Source organism: Asterias amurensis, chromosome 5 (assembly GCF_032118995.1).
Source record: "Asterias amurensis chromosome 5, ASM3211899v1".
Classification (NCBI taxonomy): Eukaryota; Metazoa; Echinodermata; class Asteroidea; order Forcipulatida; family Asteriidae; genus Asterias; species Asterias amurensis.
This window is the reverse complement of record NC_092652.1, coordinates 8,453,524-8,474,466: the sequence shown is the minus strand read 5'-3', so window position 1 is coordinate 8,474,466 and position 20,943 is coordinate 8,453,524. Positions and strand designations below refer to the sequence as shown.

The following is a 20,943-nucleotide window of genomic DNA, read 5'->3' as shown; positions in this document are numbered from 1 at the left end:
AAGGACAAGGAGTATGCCGGCGCACAACATAACTTCCCTGCTATTCTGTGAAATACGCTTCACGTAAGCACAGAATTCCCTGCTTCTGTAAGCTGCGACTCTTTGCATATGTTGAGCAGAGCCATGAAAATGGGCCCAGAACTCAAACTCTGGAGATCAGAAACACCAGAGGTTGAGATTCTACTGCCTACCTTTCTGACGTCCGGATTCTTGGCTTCTTTAGTCCAGCTGATAATTCTGGAGACTGCCAGTCGAGTCTCGCTTGAGTTGGTAAATTGAGATGGATCCATGAGCTCAGACAGGTTCTCTATGTATCGCAGTAAAGCTACTTTCACCTGAGGAAAGTCAATCAGATATACATAAGGGTCAATTTACTATTAATATATTATTAAAACAAAAACAAAATCTTATTTCAAGAAAACTTTTCTTGTGTGATTCCCAAAATCTGAATAAAAACACTTTCCAGAGAGCGACACAAGAATTGTTGTCCGAAAGAAGGATTGGTTTCTTATTGCCAACATACATTTTTTTTAGCAGTGCACACTCTCTCTCATGGTAGTGTTGTGGCCGAGCGGTTAAGATCACCGAATTCAAACTCTGGTGTTTCTGATCAGCAGAGTGTGGGTTCGAATCCCCAGACGTGACACTTGTGTCCTTAAGCAAGACACTTGACCATTGCTTCGTCCTCCGTCCTTCGTATGGGACGTAAAGCCGTTGGTCCCATGTGTTGTGCAACGCATGTAAAAGAACCCAGTGCACTTATCGAAAAGAGAAGGGATTCGCCCCGGTGTTCCTAGCTGTGGCTGCTTAATGCGCCGTAGCACCTTGTAAACCCTTAGAAGGTGCTAAATAATTGGGTCTCAAAATTCATCACTGCAATAACCTATCTTTCTGAAAGTTTGTATATACTCAGCGCCTTGAGTACCTTGTTTGGTAGATACGTGCGCTATACATGTATAATACTTCGTTATTTATTATTATTAGCCTGCTGGGGTATTCCAAGTACAAGTTCTCAATCTTCCATAGACAGGATGTATGGTATGTTTCTATATAATAACATCTCTGGAATTCAAGGTCAGCCATGGAGACCACGGCCTTTGTTGCCCTGGTGTCCCCTCAAAAGTTCCCCTTAGACTTAAAGGATTCAGGTACTTTTTCAAAATGTCCACAGACTTACATTAAACTTACAGAGTTTGAAGATCCCTTCAAGTATTACATCTACTGATGGTGTGTAGTTTTTGAGAAATTAGTAAAACAAGTCACACAACAATTTTTGTCTCAGGAAGACCAAAATTATTTTAGAATGTAAAATCCCATTAACCAGTTATGACATTATACAAAAAAACCATTGCATAACTGGTTGATACGTTTTTACATGCTAAAACCGAGACGAAAATTATTTGTTTTACTCATTTCTCAAAAACTGCAGCACCTCTTTAAGTAAAATTTCACGGGAAGCTTTCTACTATCATGATCTTCAAACTGTGTAAGTTTAATGTAAATCTGTGGACACTGTGTTTTGTGTTAGAAAAAAGTACATAGACCCTTTAATGACTTTTCCAGACATTGCCAAATAGAGCTTTTCTTTCATTTCCTCTTCACATGTGTACATGTATCTTCAGACTACGACGCTTGGCACTTTGGGGATTTTTCATGGGGGGACTCCATTGTCAGAAAGATACAGAAACATGAACTTTGGGAGCAAAGGGGGGGAGGGGTGGTGAAGAAATTTCTTACCTTATTATTTGGCGTTTGTGTCTGATCCACGATGAATCTTGTTAGGATCTTAAACTGGTGGTCGTATGGAAATGCCTCCCTATAAAAGAAGAAGTTAAAACAAAATTCACGATCTCACTCAATTGATCTATGTATGCATTACCTTATCAGGCTGCACTCATAATGGTTATCCGATGACAAATAAATGGAATAATATCAAGGTCTTATATAGCGCATGTACTCAAGGCGCTGATTGTATGTACAAACTTTCAGAAAGATAGGTTACTGCAATGATGAATTCTGAGACCCAATTATGTAGCACCTTATAAAGGGCTTACAAGGTGCTACGGTGCATTAAGCAGCCACAGCCAGGAACACCGGGGCGAACCCCTTCTCTTTTCAATAAGTGCACTGGGTTCTTTTACATGCGTTACACATCACATGGGACCAAGGGCTTTACGTCCAATCCGAAGGACGAAGCAGTGGTTAAGCGTCTTGCTTAAGGACACAAGTGTCACGGCTGGGGATTAGAACCGTCACTCTGCTGGTCAGAAACAGCAGAGTTTAAATTCGGTGCTCCTAACTGCTCGGCCGCAACACTTCCACAATGGAAAACGAATAGCATGGGCCAATGAGCAATCCTCTTTTGACCTCTAGCCGGGGCGCCCCACTTAGATGACGCTAGTGTTTATATGGTCAATACATATATAGAGACAATAAATGATAACATTCATGGGCATTTACACTGCACTGGTACCCTGCTTGATTGACAATCTATCTCTGTATTCTTCACAAACAGACGAGTGATTAGCACAAACAAAATATGCTTAGCAAAAATAAGTTACCGACCAGAATACCATACAGTTACCGTTGCTGCGACTGGTATCCCGGTCATTTCTTGCTTAGCCAAGAAATTTGCAAAGCAGAATTGTTCTGCTTCACAGCTTTTATGAAAATGGGCCCTGTTGGATTGACGACTCACCTGACAACATCTAAGGCCCTTTGAACCTTATGCAGTACTGACCCCAAGAGGTCAGCACCCATCTTTAGTAGGAGGCGTGTCATCAGGATAAACAACCAATCAGAGAGGTCCGACTTGTGAACGATGACAAATTCAACAACAGTTTCTAGAAAAAGGCTGAATACCTAGAATGACAAACAAAAGGTAGAATGGTAATAACATAAACCATTCTGAAAAAAGAAAATCCCAAAACAACCCCAGGAGTAGGTGGCAGTAGTCCTGGAAAAAAAAATCAATTGTAGCCCACACCTTAAAGTGGCCTTCAGTCCTTGTGTGTCTGGCAACTTGCATAATTTTTTTGTTTTAATAACCTCACTTGGTGTATCTCAACATATGCATAAAATAACAAACCTGTGAAAATTTGAGCTCAATTGGTTGTCCAAGTTGCAAGTAATAATGAAAGAAAAAACACCCTTGTCACACGAAGGTGTGTGCTTTCAGATGCTTGATTTCGTGACCTCAAATTCTAAATCTAAGGTCCGAAATCAAATTCATGGAAAATTACTTCTTTCTCGGAAACTATGTTACTTCAGAGGGAGCCGTTTCTCACAATGTTTTATACTATCAACAGCTCCCAATTACTCTTTACCTAGAAAGGTTTTCTGCTAATAATTATTTTGAGTAATTACCAATAGTGTCCACTGCATTTAAAACATAAACACCACTGGTACTAGCGATTATATAAAATCAATTCCAAACTGCTCCTGTACTCACTTTGCTATGGGCGTCTGCAAACATTCTTGTAAAGATGTCCTGCGCTCTCTTTAATTCCGCCCGGCTGAAGAAGGAAAAGCAAGGTTTTTAATTTGGTTGCTGTGACTTTCTGGCATTTTTTTAAACTTCTGACAGAAACATTTTAAATGTTTGATTTGAAACACTTATGGGTTCTTTTTATGTGCATTACACAACACACAATTCAAATGACAAAGCAATAATGGTTAAGTAACAGACACACTATTCTAATGATGAAGCAATAATGGTTAAGTAACTTGCTAAAGGACACAAGTGTCAAGGCCGGGACTCAAAACCACACTCTGCTGATCAGAAACACCAAAGCTTGGGTCTAGTGCTCTTAACCGCTCAGCCTAGATGCATTGTATTGTTGTGGCTTCGAGTCCCAGTTGTGACACTGGTGTCTTTAAGCAAGATACTTTACCAGAACGGGCCAATTTTTTTACCGCATGAGGGCGCTCTCAATCACTTCCAGGGGTTTATTCATTTATACCCAAAACAGTTATTAAAGACTGGAACACATAAACAACACAGTCATCTAATCCATCACAGACAATAAGACTTTTAAAGGAGCCAATACAACCCACCTCAGAAGCAACTTCAAACTACGGCGCAACCAAAGTGACAGAATGACTACTGAAACTGTGCACGACAAATCGCGTATACCCCCAGAAGTGAAAAACATACTCTTGAGCAACCCCTCATGTGGCCAAAAATATGGCGCATTACTATGTTCTTCTGATGAGACATTAAACCGTAGGTCCTGTGTACTAAAATTGGTTGGTAGTGCACATACAAGAACCCACAATACATATCGTGGAAAAAGTAGGGGTTACACCTGGTGTTTCACATAGCGAGCACCCTTGTTTCCTCAGGTTATTGGTTATAGACACTGGACACTCTTGGTAATTGTCAAAGACCAGTCTTCTCAACATATGCATAAAATAACAAACCTGTGAAAATTTGAACCCAATTGGTCGTCAAAGTTGCGAGATAATAATGAAAGAAAAAACGCCCTTGTCACACGAAATTGTGTGCTTTCAGATGCTTGATTTTGAGACCCCAAAATCTAATTCTGAGGTCTCCAAATCGAATTTGTGTAAAATTACTTCTTTCTCAAAAACTATGGCACTTCAGAGGGAGCCCTTTCTCACAATGTTTATACCATTAACCTCTCCCCATTACTCGTTACCAAGTGAGGTTTTATACTAATAACTATATTGAGTAATTACCAATAGTGTCCACTGCCTTTAATGAGCTACAGTGATAAAGTTTATTTATGAGGCATCTTTGGTTTCCTTACCTGAGAGGTCTAGAACTCTGTAATACATTCTGCATCCCTATCAGACCTTCTTTCCTCTCCGACCATCCTGGACTCGCCATCTTATTCAGAACTTCAGACACGTCCTGCAGATACCAAACAGAAATAAGAATCAAAGTAAAAGAGCAATGAGAAATCTCATTCACGAAATTGTCCAGTCCTCAATGTGAATCTATTATATGGGTTGCTTTGAGCACCATTGACCGCCATCTTTGATGTAAAACAATGGAAAAGTGCACGGGTGTACGCGCTGCGTGTGACTCTCAGCCAATGGTAGCTCTTCATGCGTGCACAATTCATCAACTTTGGCAGCCGATGACGAGTATTGCAACCCATCTATAGCATATGTTGCAAGATGCAAACGATGGCAGCTCTTGCATACTTGTACATGTACCATTCTTTTAACTCTCTGGCTCCCAAGCTGCTTGTAGACCAATCATGAAAGTGAAGCAAGGCCGTCCTCGCTTAGTCAGAACACATAGATCTCTTTTGTTAAAGTCCTGCTTAGCAAATTTCTTTGCTAAAGCAAAAACTGATGGGGTCACCAGTTGCAACAGAGTAAATTTTATGGATATATGGCTGGTAACCAGAAGCTGGTAAGCAAGATTTTGTCTGTGCTTAGCAAGTTGTCATACTTACAAGCTTTATGAAATTGCGCTCTGGTTAGTTTACCTGGGCAGAGAAGGTGGCAGGTTTTAACTACCCATTGAATGTGATTAAGTTACATGGGTGAAATTTTCCTGTGCTGTTCGCACTGGACTTGAAAATGGTCAAGTAAACTGTATTTGCTGGGTTATGCCCGGTTCATACTTCATGCGAATGCGAAGCGAATTGACGTGAATTTGACGTCACAACCCTCCTTTCGCAGCGGTATTTGCAAGGGAGTCGAGCAGAGTTCAACGGCTGCGAATTGTTCGTTGGGAATTTGTGACGTCAACATTCGCTTCGCATTCGCATTCGCAGAAAGTACATATGAACTGGGCTTTAGTTTACCCCGAAGAGATCCTATGCAAACACGGATAACAGAAGCACGACCTTGTGCATGGATCAAAATAAGTTTGTAGAAAAATGAAGTTTACCTCTAGGGCCCGATCCCTGCCGGAGCCGAAGGATCCCACAGAGCAGACACTTGACGTTTCACTCTCGTCATCCGAGTAGCTATCCCAGCGTCTCCGCGTAGCTTTGGCCTGCTGGGACTAAAAGGTAACAACAGATAGAGAGTTAGACCTGGTCTAATGCATTCCAATGGCTACATCTTAGGCTTTGACAGACTTGAGGGACAACTGGTGATGATCATCTCTCTTGATTTGGAAAATGTATTGGTCTTGATTCTAAAGGGAGCTTACATGTTTTGTTTTCAAAAGTCCAAAAACTTTGGGTGTTAAAAATCGCCCACTCAAACAGAGTCCCAGAAGTCATATTAAAATATTACCATGCCATGACTGTACAGTGTATAAACTGATGGGTATAATATATCTTTGTACTAGTGAGGTCATCTTTACCAAGCAAGCTTTACGGTCATTCTATTTTAGAATAATTACCAAAGTTATACCCTCTCTTTAGACAATGCGGTTAACATACTGTGACCTCATTGTGTCAAACTATACATGGGTGTAATAAGGGGTGGAACAGATAGTCAACAAAATAAATTTTTAGTTCTGATCACGGTTTGTCAAATCAGCAACATAGACACAGACATAAAATCAATGCCTCTATAAAAATAATCTGTCACAGGTTGAATGCTACTCCCGGGAGGCGCTTCAATAAGTGAGGTTTGCGGCAGCACCAAGTGTGAATCTCTTTTGAGTAGTATGGTTCTGAAAAGAAGTGGCGGTTGACAACTCAACATCTCAATCAGTATGCTCTGAATGTCTTCAGTTGTCAAAGTCTCTTAGTTGCTGGGTTAGTGTAATTTTGAGTTAGTTTCTAGCCTGTGTCTGTTATAACTACAAGAAGCTCTACTGCAGAAAAGGCTGCCCCATTAAGCTTGTACATGTAGGACTTTTCTCTACTTTGTTACAACAGTGCAACTTTAAAGACTTTATGTGGGTTTTGAGGCATTGCATGGTGAGGTGTCAATTTTCATTTTCATTTTGCGGTAACACTGTGTATGTGTTTCTACTTTGCTGTGTAGATTTTTCTCTTTGAGACCTTGTCTTGCTTCTTTGTTCTACTGCTGCGGAGTAGATCTTCGGAATTTGGAAGACTGCTAAGTCCTGCAAGGAACTCTCCTGCTTATTAATGTATAAAGGAAACCAGCCGGACTCCTACTTTCGCTTAGTGTAATAGAGGGGACTTCTCCTTATTAACTTCACTGCCGCCAAAAGAGTTCTTAATTGATCTCACTGTTTCGACTAGCTGGCTCTATAGTCATCATCAGGAGACTGAAGAGCGATTGCGATGCTGGTCTCTTTATAGGGATTCAGAGGTTTCAGTGTAGAGTCAGCACTGCTCTAATGTGGTTCTTCAGCAAAGTAGATATATACATGTAATCATGGTGTTACCGCAAACTGAATAAATAAATGTTCTGCGTTTGGATAGATTTTACACAAAATCACTGAAGGTTTTTAGTAGAACCACAAATATCTCCTTTGAGAAATTGAATAAAAAAACATTGGTTTGTTCTGAAGCAGTTCCCGAGGAAATAAACCCAACAATTTAGCACCAATATCAGTCTGACCAATATTCTAAAATATGAAACTTGAATGAGGTGTTTTCCTCTTAAAAACTTGAATTTTAGGGTTTGTCGACTTCACTAGGTCTCAAAAACAAAAGCATCCCTCCCCAAAACAAAATAAACAAACTAAATTAGCATAAAAAACAAATTAAAAGTAAATAAATAAATCAATATAAACAAAATGGAACTTGTTTGATGAACTTAACAGAACAGATTGAACATTTGTCAGTTTACAGGCACCCCCCCCCATGAATGAAAAAAACCCAGTTGTTATACAAGGTTTCTTTTGAGTTTTTTCTTTACATGATGAAACTGACAAGTGAGGGGAAAAAACTGAAAACCCCAAATGGTTAAATAACAAACAGTGCTGGAAACCATTTTTTTTTTTTTCATGTTTAAGAAAAAAACAAAAACAAAAACCACAACAATAAAAAGCAACTTTAACCCCCACAACAACATCAACAACTTGTGTACAAAAAAACTAAAAAAAATTGTCTTTCACCATGGCATAATCTTTGCCATTTTATAATTCTCTTTAGTAAACATGATGCAGTTCAAATTTCATACTACATGTACCTTTCGAGAGGGCATTCCATCATATCATTATAAGTTCATATACCGCTATAATTCATTCAATTGTACCGCTACAGTTCAGCCAAGTGAGCTACTCGGCAAGATAACAAAAGGTCACCGCATTCAAGCTGGGCGGGCGGGAGAGAATGGTTTCCATTGGGGAGAGAAAAAAGAATGGAAAAGAAACGGGAAAGAAAAAGAAAAGAAATCTTCCCCTGACATTCACAAGAATTCAATAATCCAATATACGTGTACATCATTCCCAAATGCAAGGCAAGTTTTAGATCAACAATCCCAGACAGACAGTTTTGAAACTTAAGGCAAATTGGTTTTTGGAACCGTTCAATTGTTTTATACGTATAAAATAAAACCATCGCACATTTTATTTGGTCGCGTTTTTGAGATACAGCCGATAATCCGAAGGGAATATGTCATGTATGTCTACGCAAATGAATAATCCCTGATAGGGAAACACAATCTGAGATTAACACTTCTCAGATTCTTGAGGGCTTCCCTGAGATACACACAAACCAACTCTCAAAAGGGATGCAGACTACGACCTCCTCTCACCCCCCCCCCACACCCCCATCCCTATCAACAATGGTCTGCTGTCACATGACTACTCTCGAACAGGAGGTCACATGACTAAAAGTGATTAATCACAACCCTAAATGACGAGGTTGTGACAACCCCGCTATGTACGTCTTCTTTTCCAAATCATACATGTATGTTTTTTGTTTTAGTGCACGTCGCCAGACACACATGGCCTGATGGCCACTTCAAGGTGTGGGCTACCTTTATTTTTTACAGAGGCCGTCACCACCTACTCCAAGGGCTGAAACAGGGTTACCCCTTTACCAGTCCATACAGATGTAGGCTTGGGTATCTTCAATTCGAAGCCTGACCGGTAGAACAGAAAGCACTACCTCCCCAATTTTACGTAGCCAGTGTCAGGACCGGGATTCGAACCCACACTCTACGGTTCAAACACCAGAGCTTGAATCCGGTGCTTTTAACCGCTGACCTGCCACAAATGTTGTACAATGTAGACTCTACAGCTCAACTCCAAAACAAAATTACTACACTGCATAACACATTGTACATCAACCTATAGGAGGTATTAAAGTGGAAGGGGCTTGAAATACACTGCAATTCTTCACACAGGGGGGGAGCTCCAACCAAACAATAAAAAAGAATCTCATGAGCTCTATCCAAGACTACATGTGAGGGTGAGGTTTCCAAGATGGTGGCCTTCTTCTGCTTTGGGTAAACTGACAGTTTGGACGTTATTCTTTGACAAGGCAACTTGCTGAATAGATGAACTATTTAAAGAGCCAATAAAGGATGATCTCAATATGTCAACTATTACCTTTTTATGGCCAAATAGACATCGCAGAAACCGGTTAATAACCATTTTACTCTCAAAATTTGCATTTAGTAATAAATATCTGGAGTCAAAAATGCACCCGGCAGCGCGGCTTTTTCAGCCGAGAGTCAAAAACGGCTTATCTATTATAATGACCCTGGACGCCAGTGATGAATTTCCCCTATTGGTTTTGAACAAACTTCTCCAGCTTTGGCATTTCCACACCAAACAGCCGCCACTGACGTCACGATTCCTTTGTCGCGCGGGTTTGTCTGACCCCATGTTTTTCAGAAATTTGGCTTGGAGCGTTCTGGAGAAAACCCATTTTTACCATGTTTTAACGTGAGGTAAGCGACTCGTTATATTTTGTATGTTTCCTGGATGGACTGCCGCTGTTAGAAAACTGTAATATCCTATATATTTGAGATCATCCTTTATTGGCTGTTTAAAGGATTTTTCATGAGGGCATAATATTGACATAGACAGGGGCAATGAAGGTCAAAGGGGCAACGAAGGTCAAGGTTGCAGTGAAATTCTAACCTTCCCTTAACCGGCAGCAAACTTATCAACAATTATTTCTATTTAGCTTATTTCTCATAACAACGAAAAAGGAAAAGAAGGAAAACAAGAGGACAACCTACATACAAGAGAAGGAGTGCTTGGTATTTGATGCTTGCTTTTGGGTTGCATTGGCTATTTAAATAATAAAGGCGGTGCTATTAAATATTTAAAGGTTAATGGCCATGGAACCACTTTGATTCTACACAGTACTACAAGTCAATGTCGTTGAAGGATTCCTTTCCCTGTTACGATGTGCATATGAGGCACTGCCGACAACTCCAACGCTAGCTCTACCAGACCGGGAACCGTTGAGTCCAAGTCGGAGGAGGGGGGAGGGATAAGGGAATGGGTAGGAGGCACAGGGGCATGCAACAACTCTCCCCGTTCTGTAAACCTTGTGCAAAAACATAACTCTCCACAAAAGCGTTAACAAAATGCTATAAAGGTATCACGGGGCAGCCAAAGTCATGCAGCACGTTGGCAATAAGTTTGCTGGGTTCTCATTTTATTCATTTCTTTTTTTTCACTCTCTCAGCATTCACACTGGGTTTTTTTCCTTGCCTGTACTTTGCGCAAAAACAGCTCGTTTTCGATCGAGGCAACGAGCTCATGGTCAATGTCCAGCAAGTCGCTGTCTCCGCCTAGGGCTAGAATTTCATCCTCCTTTGGTGGGAAATTAAAGAGAAGAAATCGAGAGAAGTTGGATAGGGGGGGGGGATGATGAATGATGAAGTGATGTTGATGACAGTTGAGGCATAATTACTTACATGTATGAACATTGACCACAGCCAGAAAATCAAAACTTTTTAATTTTTTTCCGGAGGGAGGAAAACCAGAGGGCCCAGTATAGGAGAGGACCAATGCATATTCTACTCACATTGCATTAGCCAGGTGTTCAAATTATCAGAAATTATTGTTTAATCATTTTCTGCTTAGCAGAAATTGGCTGAATACCAGTCACAGATGGCATTTTGTCACATGGTGTTTTGGCTGGAATCCTTATTCCAGTAGGGATAATTTTGTTGTGCTTAGGTATTTTTTGTGTTTTAAAGCAGATCTAGGAATGAAATTGGACCCAGATGTTTCTCTGTACATGCTGTAGTGAGCACATCAGGAAAAAATTTAACCAACAAAAATGCAAGAAGGACAAAAATTAAATCAAAAATAAAATAGGAAATGTGTGTTGACATATAGATATTTTATGTGCAGGTCGGGCTAACATTTGTGTGTGGAAAAGACTGTTGACAGGGAAAAGAGCGGTTGTAAGAACGGACAGGGTTACAGAAAATATACATGTAAAACTCGACAAGAAAAGCAAAATATAATTGATATCCTGGCAAAAATAATGCACATTTGTTTCATCCTCAACAGTCCTCAGCATTTTTACTGACACAAACATTTCAGAGCAAGCTCGGGTGCTGACTTTTTGCCAACTAGTAATTGTTTTTCCCTTGAACGCATGTACATGTTGTTGGTCGACTAGTTAATAGAGTTTAGTTGTCGTGTTTTGTAGACCGTATGATTGTATAAGGAAATGTTGGCAAAAATTTGACTAGAGAAACAGGGGCTATAGGTTGATCAGATTGGACCAGCTTATTAACCCACACAGCTTGCGGTCAACATCTAGAAGTGACTATGGTTTTAGTACAGTCAACTCCAGTCACCACCCGAAACTTAGTCAAACATGATCTATTTTAGTGCCCAATTTCTATCAGCGGCCCAGACTGAGTTGCTCTCTCCTGTACAAGAAGGCTTGCACCTACAACTTCCAACGCTACTAAACCACTTTAAAATCTCATCTACTGTTAGTTTGCTAGTCCTCAACACTGCAACACAATTCATTGTTTAAAAGTTACATTGTACTACCAGTGTTTCTAGCGCTGACGTGCAAAATTATGCTCTCTAAACAACATGATCAAATTTAAAAAGGACAAGTTACGCTCGAGAAGACTTTGCGATTTCTTTATAACAGTTAAAATCAATGCTCATCATTCTGTAGCCATTTTGGTTAATCCCTCCATACAAGTGTAAGACATCAGACTAAAGTCGAAAGGTCAAACAGACTGGTTCAATGTTGTATATTGAAAATCGTACATTGTATTAACAACAAGGAGTTGGGGGATCAGACAAAGATGGCTACAGAAGAGTGAAGTATAAATATTTAGTTGTGAATCTGAGTGCAGTAAATAAAATGTGCAGGGAAGGATGGAGGGGAGGGTTCAGGTTATGGAATGGGGACCTACACAAATCTAAATCTTAGTTGGCTTTCTCGTTTAAGGTCCTTGTATTTTTCTCTGTTGACAACTGCCGCAAATCCCTTTAGCAGCTTATACTATATATTAGAGAAGCTCCAAGGTCAAATTCAGTTTTGTGATACAATCATTATTCAATAAATAAATTACTAATAAGGCTCTAACTTTAGGTTCATTTGGTGTAAAATGCCAGTGTTTGATTTCCTTCAAGGCCATTTTTTTTCCTCTTCAAAATCACCAAATATTCGATGACATCACATTTTAGTACAGGGATTTTTTTTAGTTCAATCCTGAAGTTTTATGACATTTAATCAGAACGGAAACTTGAACTTCTGACAGGCACAACAAATTCCTTTGCGAGATGTACAGACCTATTTATTTTTGATGTCCAATGATGCAATGTTTCATTGAAAGAGTATCACACAAAATTACATTTTACACCATTGTAACATGAGGTAAAAGACTTGTTATTTTCCACCACTGTAATGAAGACACCATCTTTTGAAAAATGAGTGCATCACAAAATTGAATTTGACCTTGGAGCCCCACTTTAAGAGGCAATAAGTTCTTGATGCCACATATATATTTACTCTGAAATCACAAGGTACTGAAAAACGATTCCTTCTGGATTCAATAGGAGACTTTGGAACGCTAGGTGGCAGCAGACTTACCAGGTAAATTTCCATTGTTAACAAAGTTGTGAACATGCGCACATTACCAATAACAATGGATTTACCTGGTAAGTCTAATGACACCTAGCGTCTAAAAAGTCCCCCATTAAAGTTGTGTATCTTGCCTTATGCCACGTCTGATTCTCTGATAAAAACTGTGCCCCTGGCCTACATGCCAAGCATCGTTGGACTAACTCAGTGGAATAGAGTTCTTTCAAAATCAAACCAGAAAGGAGTATGGACGTTTTGAATGATTTCGGGGGGACAGAGGGGTTAGCTAAGGTTATTTGATGAGATTCTTACCAGAGCTAAGGCGAGGGCAGTCTCCGCATCTTGACCGGGCTCCAGGACCCTCTGGGTCAAGATGTTGCCTTTATGGTTAGCCTCACGCTGCGCCTGATTTGTGGAATTACTGAGGCGCCGGTCCCTCGATGCTGTAGAACCAATCAAATCACGAAAATGTTAGTGCCAGTTCACACAAGGCAATTTGCAGGCAAACAGTTCCACGCAATCTCAAAGAAGAGAATTCACAGTTGAATGTTCACATCCTATTCTTGAGGATTGGAAGACATTGTTTGAAAAATGACACATGTGCTGCTGCTAGCAAAGTGGTCTCGTAGCATGCACTGCAGTTGGTTGCCTCCCAAATTGCCTTGGGTGGATTTCACAAAGAGTTAAGACTTACGTACAGTGTATATCGACTTAGGACGAGTTACTTGTCCTACGTAACTTACGACTACCCATACGTTTTTCATATCTGTTAGAACTAGTCCTAACTCTTTGTGAAATCGACCCCTGCAAACATTGCCTCATGTGACACAACCCTTAGAAGCTGGTAACAATTGTCAGTTGGACTTTCGTGGAAGGATTTGTTTATAACTATGTATAGGTAAAGACCTCACTTCTTTCTAAAAGGCAATATATTAACGATTCATACGCATACAAAAACGTCATTGTTTTGAGATCTGAGAGCTACTGATTATAAATTTCATATAAAAAGAACCATTTTTCCTGTGAAATATTTCCCTCTGAGATGAAGTCATAATTCGAGAAAACTGCATCTGAAAACCTCCTGAACTTCCAGTGTATCACAAAAATTTATTAACATACACTGACATGGTTGCTACAAAGTGTTAACTAAAGGCTAGGACACAAGTTGGCATCGTCACAAAATTTGCAGCCAAAGGAAAAATCTCCTGAAATCTCCTGAAAGAAAAAATGTAAACCGTGCAGTAATATTTGTTTGGTTTTTAGGTTTTTTTTTTTTTTTTTTTTCTTTTTTTTTGGGGGGGGGGGGGGGTGAGGGTATAAGGAGCTCACCAAACTGGTATCTGCTTGGGCTGGCCTCCCTACTGGCTCCTTGGCTTCGAGGCACTGGTATCCCGCTCTTATTTCTCCTCCGTGCTGCACTCGCTGCACTCCCATTCACGCCCAAGTTGGGTAACCGCAGTGTGGATGGGGAGCTGGATCGGCTATTTGTTCTACTCCCGGCTGAAGAGAAAAAAAGAATTGGAAACTACGTACATGTACATTACGTACTGAGACTACATGTACTACAAATATAGCACTACCAAGGATGAATATCTTAAAGGCAGTGGACACTATTGGTTATTACTCAAAATAATTATCAGCATAAAACCTCACTTGGTAACGAGTAATGGGGAGAGACTGATAGTATAAAACATTGTGAGAAACTGCTCCCTCTGAAGTGCCATAGTTTTCGAGAAAGAAGTAATTTTCCACGAATTTGATTTCGAGACCTCAGATTTACATGTAGAACTTGAGGTCTCTAAATCAAGCATCTCAACGCACACAACTTCGTGTGACTAGGATGTTTTTTTTTCTTTCATTATTATCTCGCAAGTTCGATGACCGATTGAGCTCAAATTTTCACAGGTTTGTTATTTTATGCATATGTTGAGATACATCAACTGTGAGGGCTAGTCTTTGACAATTACCGATAGTGTCCACTGCCTTTAAAGACGATCAGAGCATACTGATGTACAATCATGTAAACTTTGAGTTTTCAAACCACTAGTTCCTCTCAAAACCAACACTGCTCAAAACAGATTTACAATGGTGCTACTTCAAAACCTCACCTGAGCTGATTTTCTTCAATAGGCCAACTGAAAAAGTCTGAACTCGGACAAAAAGTCTTAAAATTTCTCATCCCTGACACCGGGAATTCTAGCAAAGATCTGACCAAGCTGGTACTCACGTTGGGACTGAGACACTCCAATCCTGCTCTTGGTTCTTCCTGTCCTACCGTTGGGTGTTGGAATTGCACTGCGACCTGGTGTTGTCGCAGCTGAAAAATCGCAAACAAACAAAAGATCACAGAATAAAAATCAAAGTCCAATGTGTACACATGTGTGGAAGATTTGAACACTGCTGTTTTTAGCTAGTTGGACACACATGCAAAATAAAAAAAACTACCTGGGCCCAATTCCATGAAGCTGTTTAAGAAGACAATTCTGCAGAGCAAATTTCTTTGCTAAGAAAGAAATGAGTGGGGTACCAGTCAAAGCAGTGGTATTCTGGGTGATTTTGTTTGTGCTTAGAAACTGTTCGTGCTTACAGGCTTTTTGAAGTTTCACAGCCCTGCTTAAGCACAATATCTTGCTAAGCACAACCAAATTATGCTAACCAGCAAAAATATACCAAATGTCCCTGGTAACCTGCTTAGTTTGGCTTAGCAGAACAAAATGTCAAATATTTTCTTCTCAAGCAGCTCTATGAAATTGGGCCCAGGAGCTACATGTACAAAGAAAACTGTCTAAGCAAGATACATGTACATGTATAACACTTCACATTTCTACACTGCAGTATCTAAAGACAATAAAGTGAGTCAAGTCAGACACACAGTTAAACTTTGGAAGGTTTTCTACACAAAGCCCTTTTCACACTACCTACCTTTGGTCTGTGTAATTGGTGACCCGTGTGAAAAAGTCCTCTACACGGACTAAATCTGACCCAGAGATTCCTTTCACTCTACATTATCTAACCCCCCCCCCCCCGAAAAAGTTAACCCAGTTCCATACTAACACCACCGAGATTGGTGGGTTAGGCCTAGTCCTGAGCAGGGTTAAACTAAAACTAGATTAAGCTAGTTTTGGGTTTGTTAGTCCAGAGAATGTTTAGCCTATGAAAATGAGTAATGAAAATTAGTAAAGTTATTAAATTTATTGAAAATAGCAGTATAAATTGTCAGCTTAACAAGAGCATTTTGAAGTGACTTTATTTGATTTCAAAGTAAAGCAAAGGTCTAGATTTACCAGTTTTTACATGGGTTCTTTGTTGAAAACTATCTACAACAGCAGCTACAAAACACCAGTACATGCTTAAAATGAAATGCAATGCAATGTGAATCACAATGTTGAAATTTGAAAGTGAATCAGTCAGCAAGAAATCCTTTTGCCTGATTTTACTTTGCATTTTGCCAACTGGTGCGTTTACCACAGCTACATTACATGAAGCAAATACAACATGTACTTTCAAAAGCAAAATGAATACACAGAATTTGAACAACAAACAACATATTGAATAAGTATCTAGCCTACTGTTCTATTCTTAAACTGAAAGAGCCTACACGTATGTTGCTAACCCACAGGCATGACAGGCCCAATAGACCTATGCATTTTACTTCAATTTCATATGTCCTGAACCAGTGTTTTCTGCCACTACTGGGACACCTTTAGGTCTTAAAAACGTACACTGAGCCCGTGTTTTCAGCATCAGGCCATTAAATTTACAAATACATTGTAATAGTGGGAAAACACTGGAACAGAACACTTCCAAATGGCTTTTTCTACAATTTCTGGCTAGACTCTGGCTAAACTGCGCTCTCTGGTCACTGAGAGAACTTGGATATATAATTGACGCTTTGACTACATGCACACATGTTTATGTAATTTAGCTCCCACAAAATGAGCTTCAATTTGCAAAAAAGAAAAAAAAAATTAAAAATGTACATGACACATCACTTGAGAAGGGATTATTTCTAACATCCCCCACTCCGACCCTGTGAATAACTCACACAGCTCCTGTATCAATCAATTTGGTGGTAACAATTGTTTCAATTTGCGCAATCTTACCCCATAAAACTAAATCAACACATAACGAAAATCACAATTAAAACATTGCAACATTGACACTCGGTTTTATGGGAGACGGATACGCAATCAATTTGCTCCAAACAATTAGGTGCGAGACAACTGTTTCAAGTTTGCGCAAATCTTACCCCATATAACTACATCCACACATAACAAAAATCTAAGTTTTTAATATTGCAACATTGACACTCAGTTTTGTGGGAGACGGATACGTATTCTGTTTTTTTATTTTTTAGACTACATGTATGAGGGCGCTTAAAGGTTAATGTCACACCTCGTTTTCTTCCTCCTGATCCTGAGTAATTAATAAAACGATGAAAAAAGACAGGCAAGAAGAGAGAGAAACAAAATTAGCAACTTTAAATGATAATTATGGCCCTTCTCGAAACGACTGGATTTGGCTTTGGATTCAGCTTCAGTCTCCTTTTCTCGTCTGAAACCCTGAGCGCGTGCACAAAGCACGCGCAATTTGTCAAAACAACTGCCAAATACGGAGCCGAAGCTGTGGTTTCGAAAAGGGCCTATGAGGAATGAACTGAAAAGAAGATGGTGGTGAATGGAACGAGAGATTTAAAGATTTAAGCCCAGTTCATACTTTCTGCGAATGCTTTGTACGAAGCAGATTTTCATACATAACAATTGGAAAAAAACAGCACGTAACATGTACCCATTATTGCGTCACCAAAATTCACTTCGCATTACATTGTATCATAAAGTATGAACCAGGCTCAACACTGGTAACCAAGCCCGTTTTCATAAAGGCAGTGAAAAAAAATAGTTGTATTTAGCACAGAGCTAAGTTTCTTCATGGACTTGAGGCACCAGTCCAAAAAATGTAAGCGCATTCACATTTGGGTGGGGTCAATTTCCCAAAGCACTAAGATTCATCTTAAGATGAGTTGTCAGTATCACCGTAGTGATTTGTGACATCACACTTTGCTTAGCAATTAAGTTTGATTCACAGTTAAGATCAATCTTAGCTCTTTGTGAAAGTTTTCTCTCATCAGCTTTTTGAAATTGGGCTTGGATTGATGATAACAAAAATCAGACTTCACGTAAGTCTTCAGGTACATGTAGGGTCATAGATTGGTCAGTTCTCCAAAGATTGATGACCATACAAACTTAATTGGTGAGAAGCACTGCACCTGTTGAAGTTATAAATTATGTTGAGAACGGGTTCTCTTTGATGTAATATGATTTGAATAATGTTTTCACCCCAAAACAGTTGAAACTGAGAAATGATTCATGCATAAATCGATTCCTTGAATTTCCGGGGGTTGTTGTTTGTTCGCAAAGGCCACAGCCAGAGTTTCAGTTGGTACCTACTGACATTGTATCTTTCCTATAATTTTGCCCATAAATCATCGTTACGATGACAAAACACCAATCTATGACCCTACCTTTTAAAATAATTAAACACAAATTGTAAAAGTCAAAAGTTATTAATGTATAACAAAATGTTAAAATTCAAATAAACATTAAAACAAGTTATGAACATAATCATGAACAGAACTCAAAACAAAACATGAAAATATCAGAAAGAAATACAACACAGAAATGAAAACGGAGAGAAAATGTCTGCAGGCAAACAATATAATTAGAGCATGCATTAATTACCCAGCAGATTTTCCCTAGATGTCGACTTGGATCGGGGCAAACGGGCCGCCATGCCCGCTGCGCTCGTGTTGGACGCGTAACGAGACCGTGACCTGGACGCCGCTGCCAGGTTGACCTCGCTGCTTGACCGTTGACCCAGGGTCGAGTTTTTGGAGCCATCTGCGATGAGGGATGGTGGTGGTGGTGGTGGTAGTGGCGTGGTGAAGATGGGAGGGTGGTGAGTTTAAGATGGGGGGGGGGGAGCGGGGCGGCATGAAGAAAGAGTGGGTGAAGGTAGGGCAGGCGTGAAAAGCAAGAACGACATCGATGAATTCATGATGACAAAAGCAACAGTTATTACACGAGTTGAGACAAATCATTTGCCATGGAGGCATTGCAACAAAACAAAGAGTTATTAGAATTTTTTGGACAACAAATGTTTATTGCAACCACAGCACATGTGCAGAAGATGGGGGGAAAAAATCAACAACAACAATTTAGAAATAATACGCAGGTCAAGAGAGAACAAATAGAACATGGAGACAGTAGCGACACGATTGTCAATGATTCGGACAGGGGGGAGAGGTTGAAATGTTGACAAAAGGGATGACCGAAAAGAAGATCAGAAGGTTCCGTACAGGATGCAAAAGGGGGGCGGGCAATGTGGTTGGACCATCATGATGGGTGATGGAGGGGTAATGAGGAATGGTATGATGGTATGTTTACAGCGGGATGGAGGTGATGTTTTTGATGAATGAGAAGAAACAAATCAAACAGTGGTTAGACACCAGGGCTGTGTCAACATCAAGTTCAATACAGCGACCTGTGTGTTAAGTGAAACCACCCTCCATCGTGCATGCCTATCAGTGTTGTAGCCACGGTGGACGGTGCCGGGCGAGCCTGCCCAGAACTGTACAAAATTTCGCCCTGCACTTTGAGCAAAATACAATGTGCTGCCCAGCACATATTGCCCCCTGATTGCATTTCGGTAATGATGACCCCCATATCTAAACATGAATCATTTTGTTGAACAATTCGCCCTTCGTGGACTAAATTGAGTTTAGAGCCCACCACTGTCTTGGTATACATGTTCATGTAGCTACAACACTGGACTGGTGGCTACATGCCTTGAATTTGAGTTCTTTAAAAAAAAAGGGGGGCACAGCAATTTTCATCTGTTAAGAGGGACTTCTTTGAGGACAATTTTATCTTGTATTAAAACTTTGCAAAGGGCACCGCAGCGAAACCACAGGGCACCACGACAGTTGCTGTGGGTGCCGTGGGTTATTTCAAGGCCTGGGCTACGATGCTTGGTTTGCCTTCATGTGCTGCCATGTCTGTTAATACACTAGAGTCATACCTGTTAACAGCCATCACCAATTATACAAATTGTGCACCATTTCAGAGAGAACAGAAAAAACTTGACAGTTTTGCTGAGACATCATGTACAGACACAGTGAGAGTAAAGATTACAAATAAAACCTAATAATTGTCCTAAACATAAACAATTTTCCAGTAAGCAGTACAAGAGTTTTACCCACTTTACTGAGCAAGTAAAATGATTTAATGAACCACTGTTATGTAAAATAGTTTGAATAGTATTAAAATGTATACATTATGAATAATGCATGATGGTTTCTGCACTGCTTATGCATAATGCATGAAGAATGCTGTCAGTTGCTTGAACGTTTCATGCATATGCTTTACAATGGTTTTGAACAACAATGCAGAATATCTATGTGTGTAAGCTTCACTCTGGTTTTGCAAACTCTTGAATAATTTATCCTCATGACTATGTATGATGTATAGCTGTATATTTTAAACAAAACATGTGCAACTCAAGTACATGTAATATGCATCAAGTCTGGCTTTCGTTTTTTGCATAGCTCATGAATAATGTATTACTGTATGTTTCGTGTACGCTCATACACATACATTCTTCTCAAACTTTATGATTTTTGTTTAGTTACATGTATTTTCGCACAGCTCATGATTAATGTATGATGTACGCATATATAATTAACTGAATATTCATGAACAATGCATAATGCATGAGGTCACTAGTTTGAACTTACCAATTTCAGTTGTTTTCCTTCTTGTTGATCTACTGGCATAAATTGATCTTCTAGGTAAAGTTGTTGAACTGTCAGACAAATTTGAACAAGGTACAAACTCTAAGAACATGACGAGATTGAACCTGTACTGGATGTTGAAAATAAATGTTACTAAATGTTGTGCATGTGGGCAGGTTGGGACAGAATAATACTCAAATGTCTTTTTACAAGGCTTTCTCCAATGTTAATTCCAGCAGTACTGTAACTAAAGAGTGAACATATAAAAAAAAA

General features: G+C 39.7%; 1 protein-coding gene across 9 annotated transcripts in view; it reads right to left on the bottom strand.

The window, feature by feature from the left end:
- LOC139937683 (CLIP-associating protein 1-like) overlaps positions 1–20,943 on the bottom strand; it is a 101,868-nt gene that overhangs the window by 24,423 nt on the left and 56,502 nt on the right. For 8 of the 9 annotated variants that reach the window (XM_071932941.1, XM_071932949.1, XM_071932950.1 and 5 more), the window contains 11 exons: positions 20,674–20,741; positions 18,620–18,778; positions 15,109–15,198; positions 14,211–14,381; positions 13,194–13,324; positions 5,870–5,986; positions 4,773–4,876; positions 3,452–3,515; positions 2,699–2,862; positions 1,738–1,816; positions 192–335 (listed from right to left, as the gene is read on the bottom strand). In XM_071932941.1, the coding sequence (XP_071789042.1) occupies positions 192–335; positions 1,738–1,816; positions 2,699–2,862; positions 3,452–3,515; positions 4,773–4,876; positions 5,870–5,986; positions 13,194–13,324; positions 14,211–14,381; positions 15,109–15,198; positions 18,620–18,778; positions 20,674–20,741 (1,291 nt within the window). The remainder of the gene's footprint in view (positions 1–191; positions 336–1,737; positions 1,817–2,698; positions 2,863–3,451; positions 3,516–4,772; positions 4,877–5,869; positions 5,987–13,193; positions 13,325–14,210; positions 14,382–15,108; positions 15,199–18,619; positions 18,779–20,673; positions 20,742–20,943) is intronic. The other variant, XM_071932948.1, reaches the window with a different exon arrangement.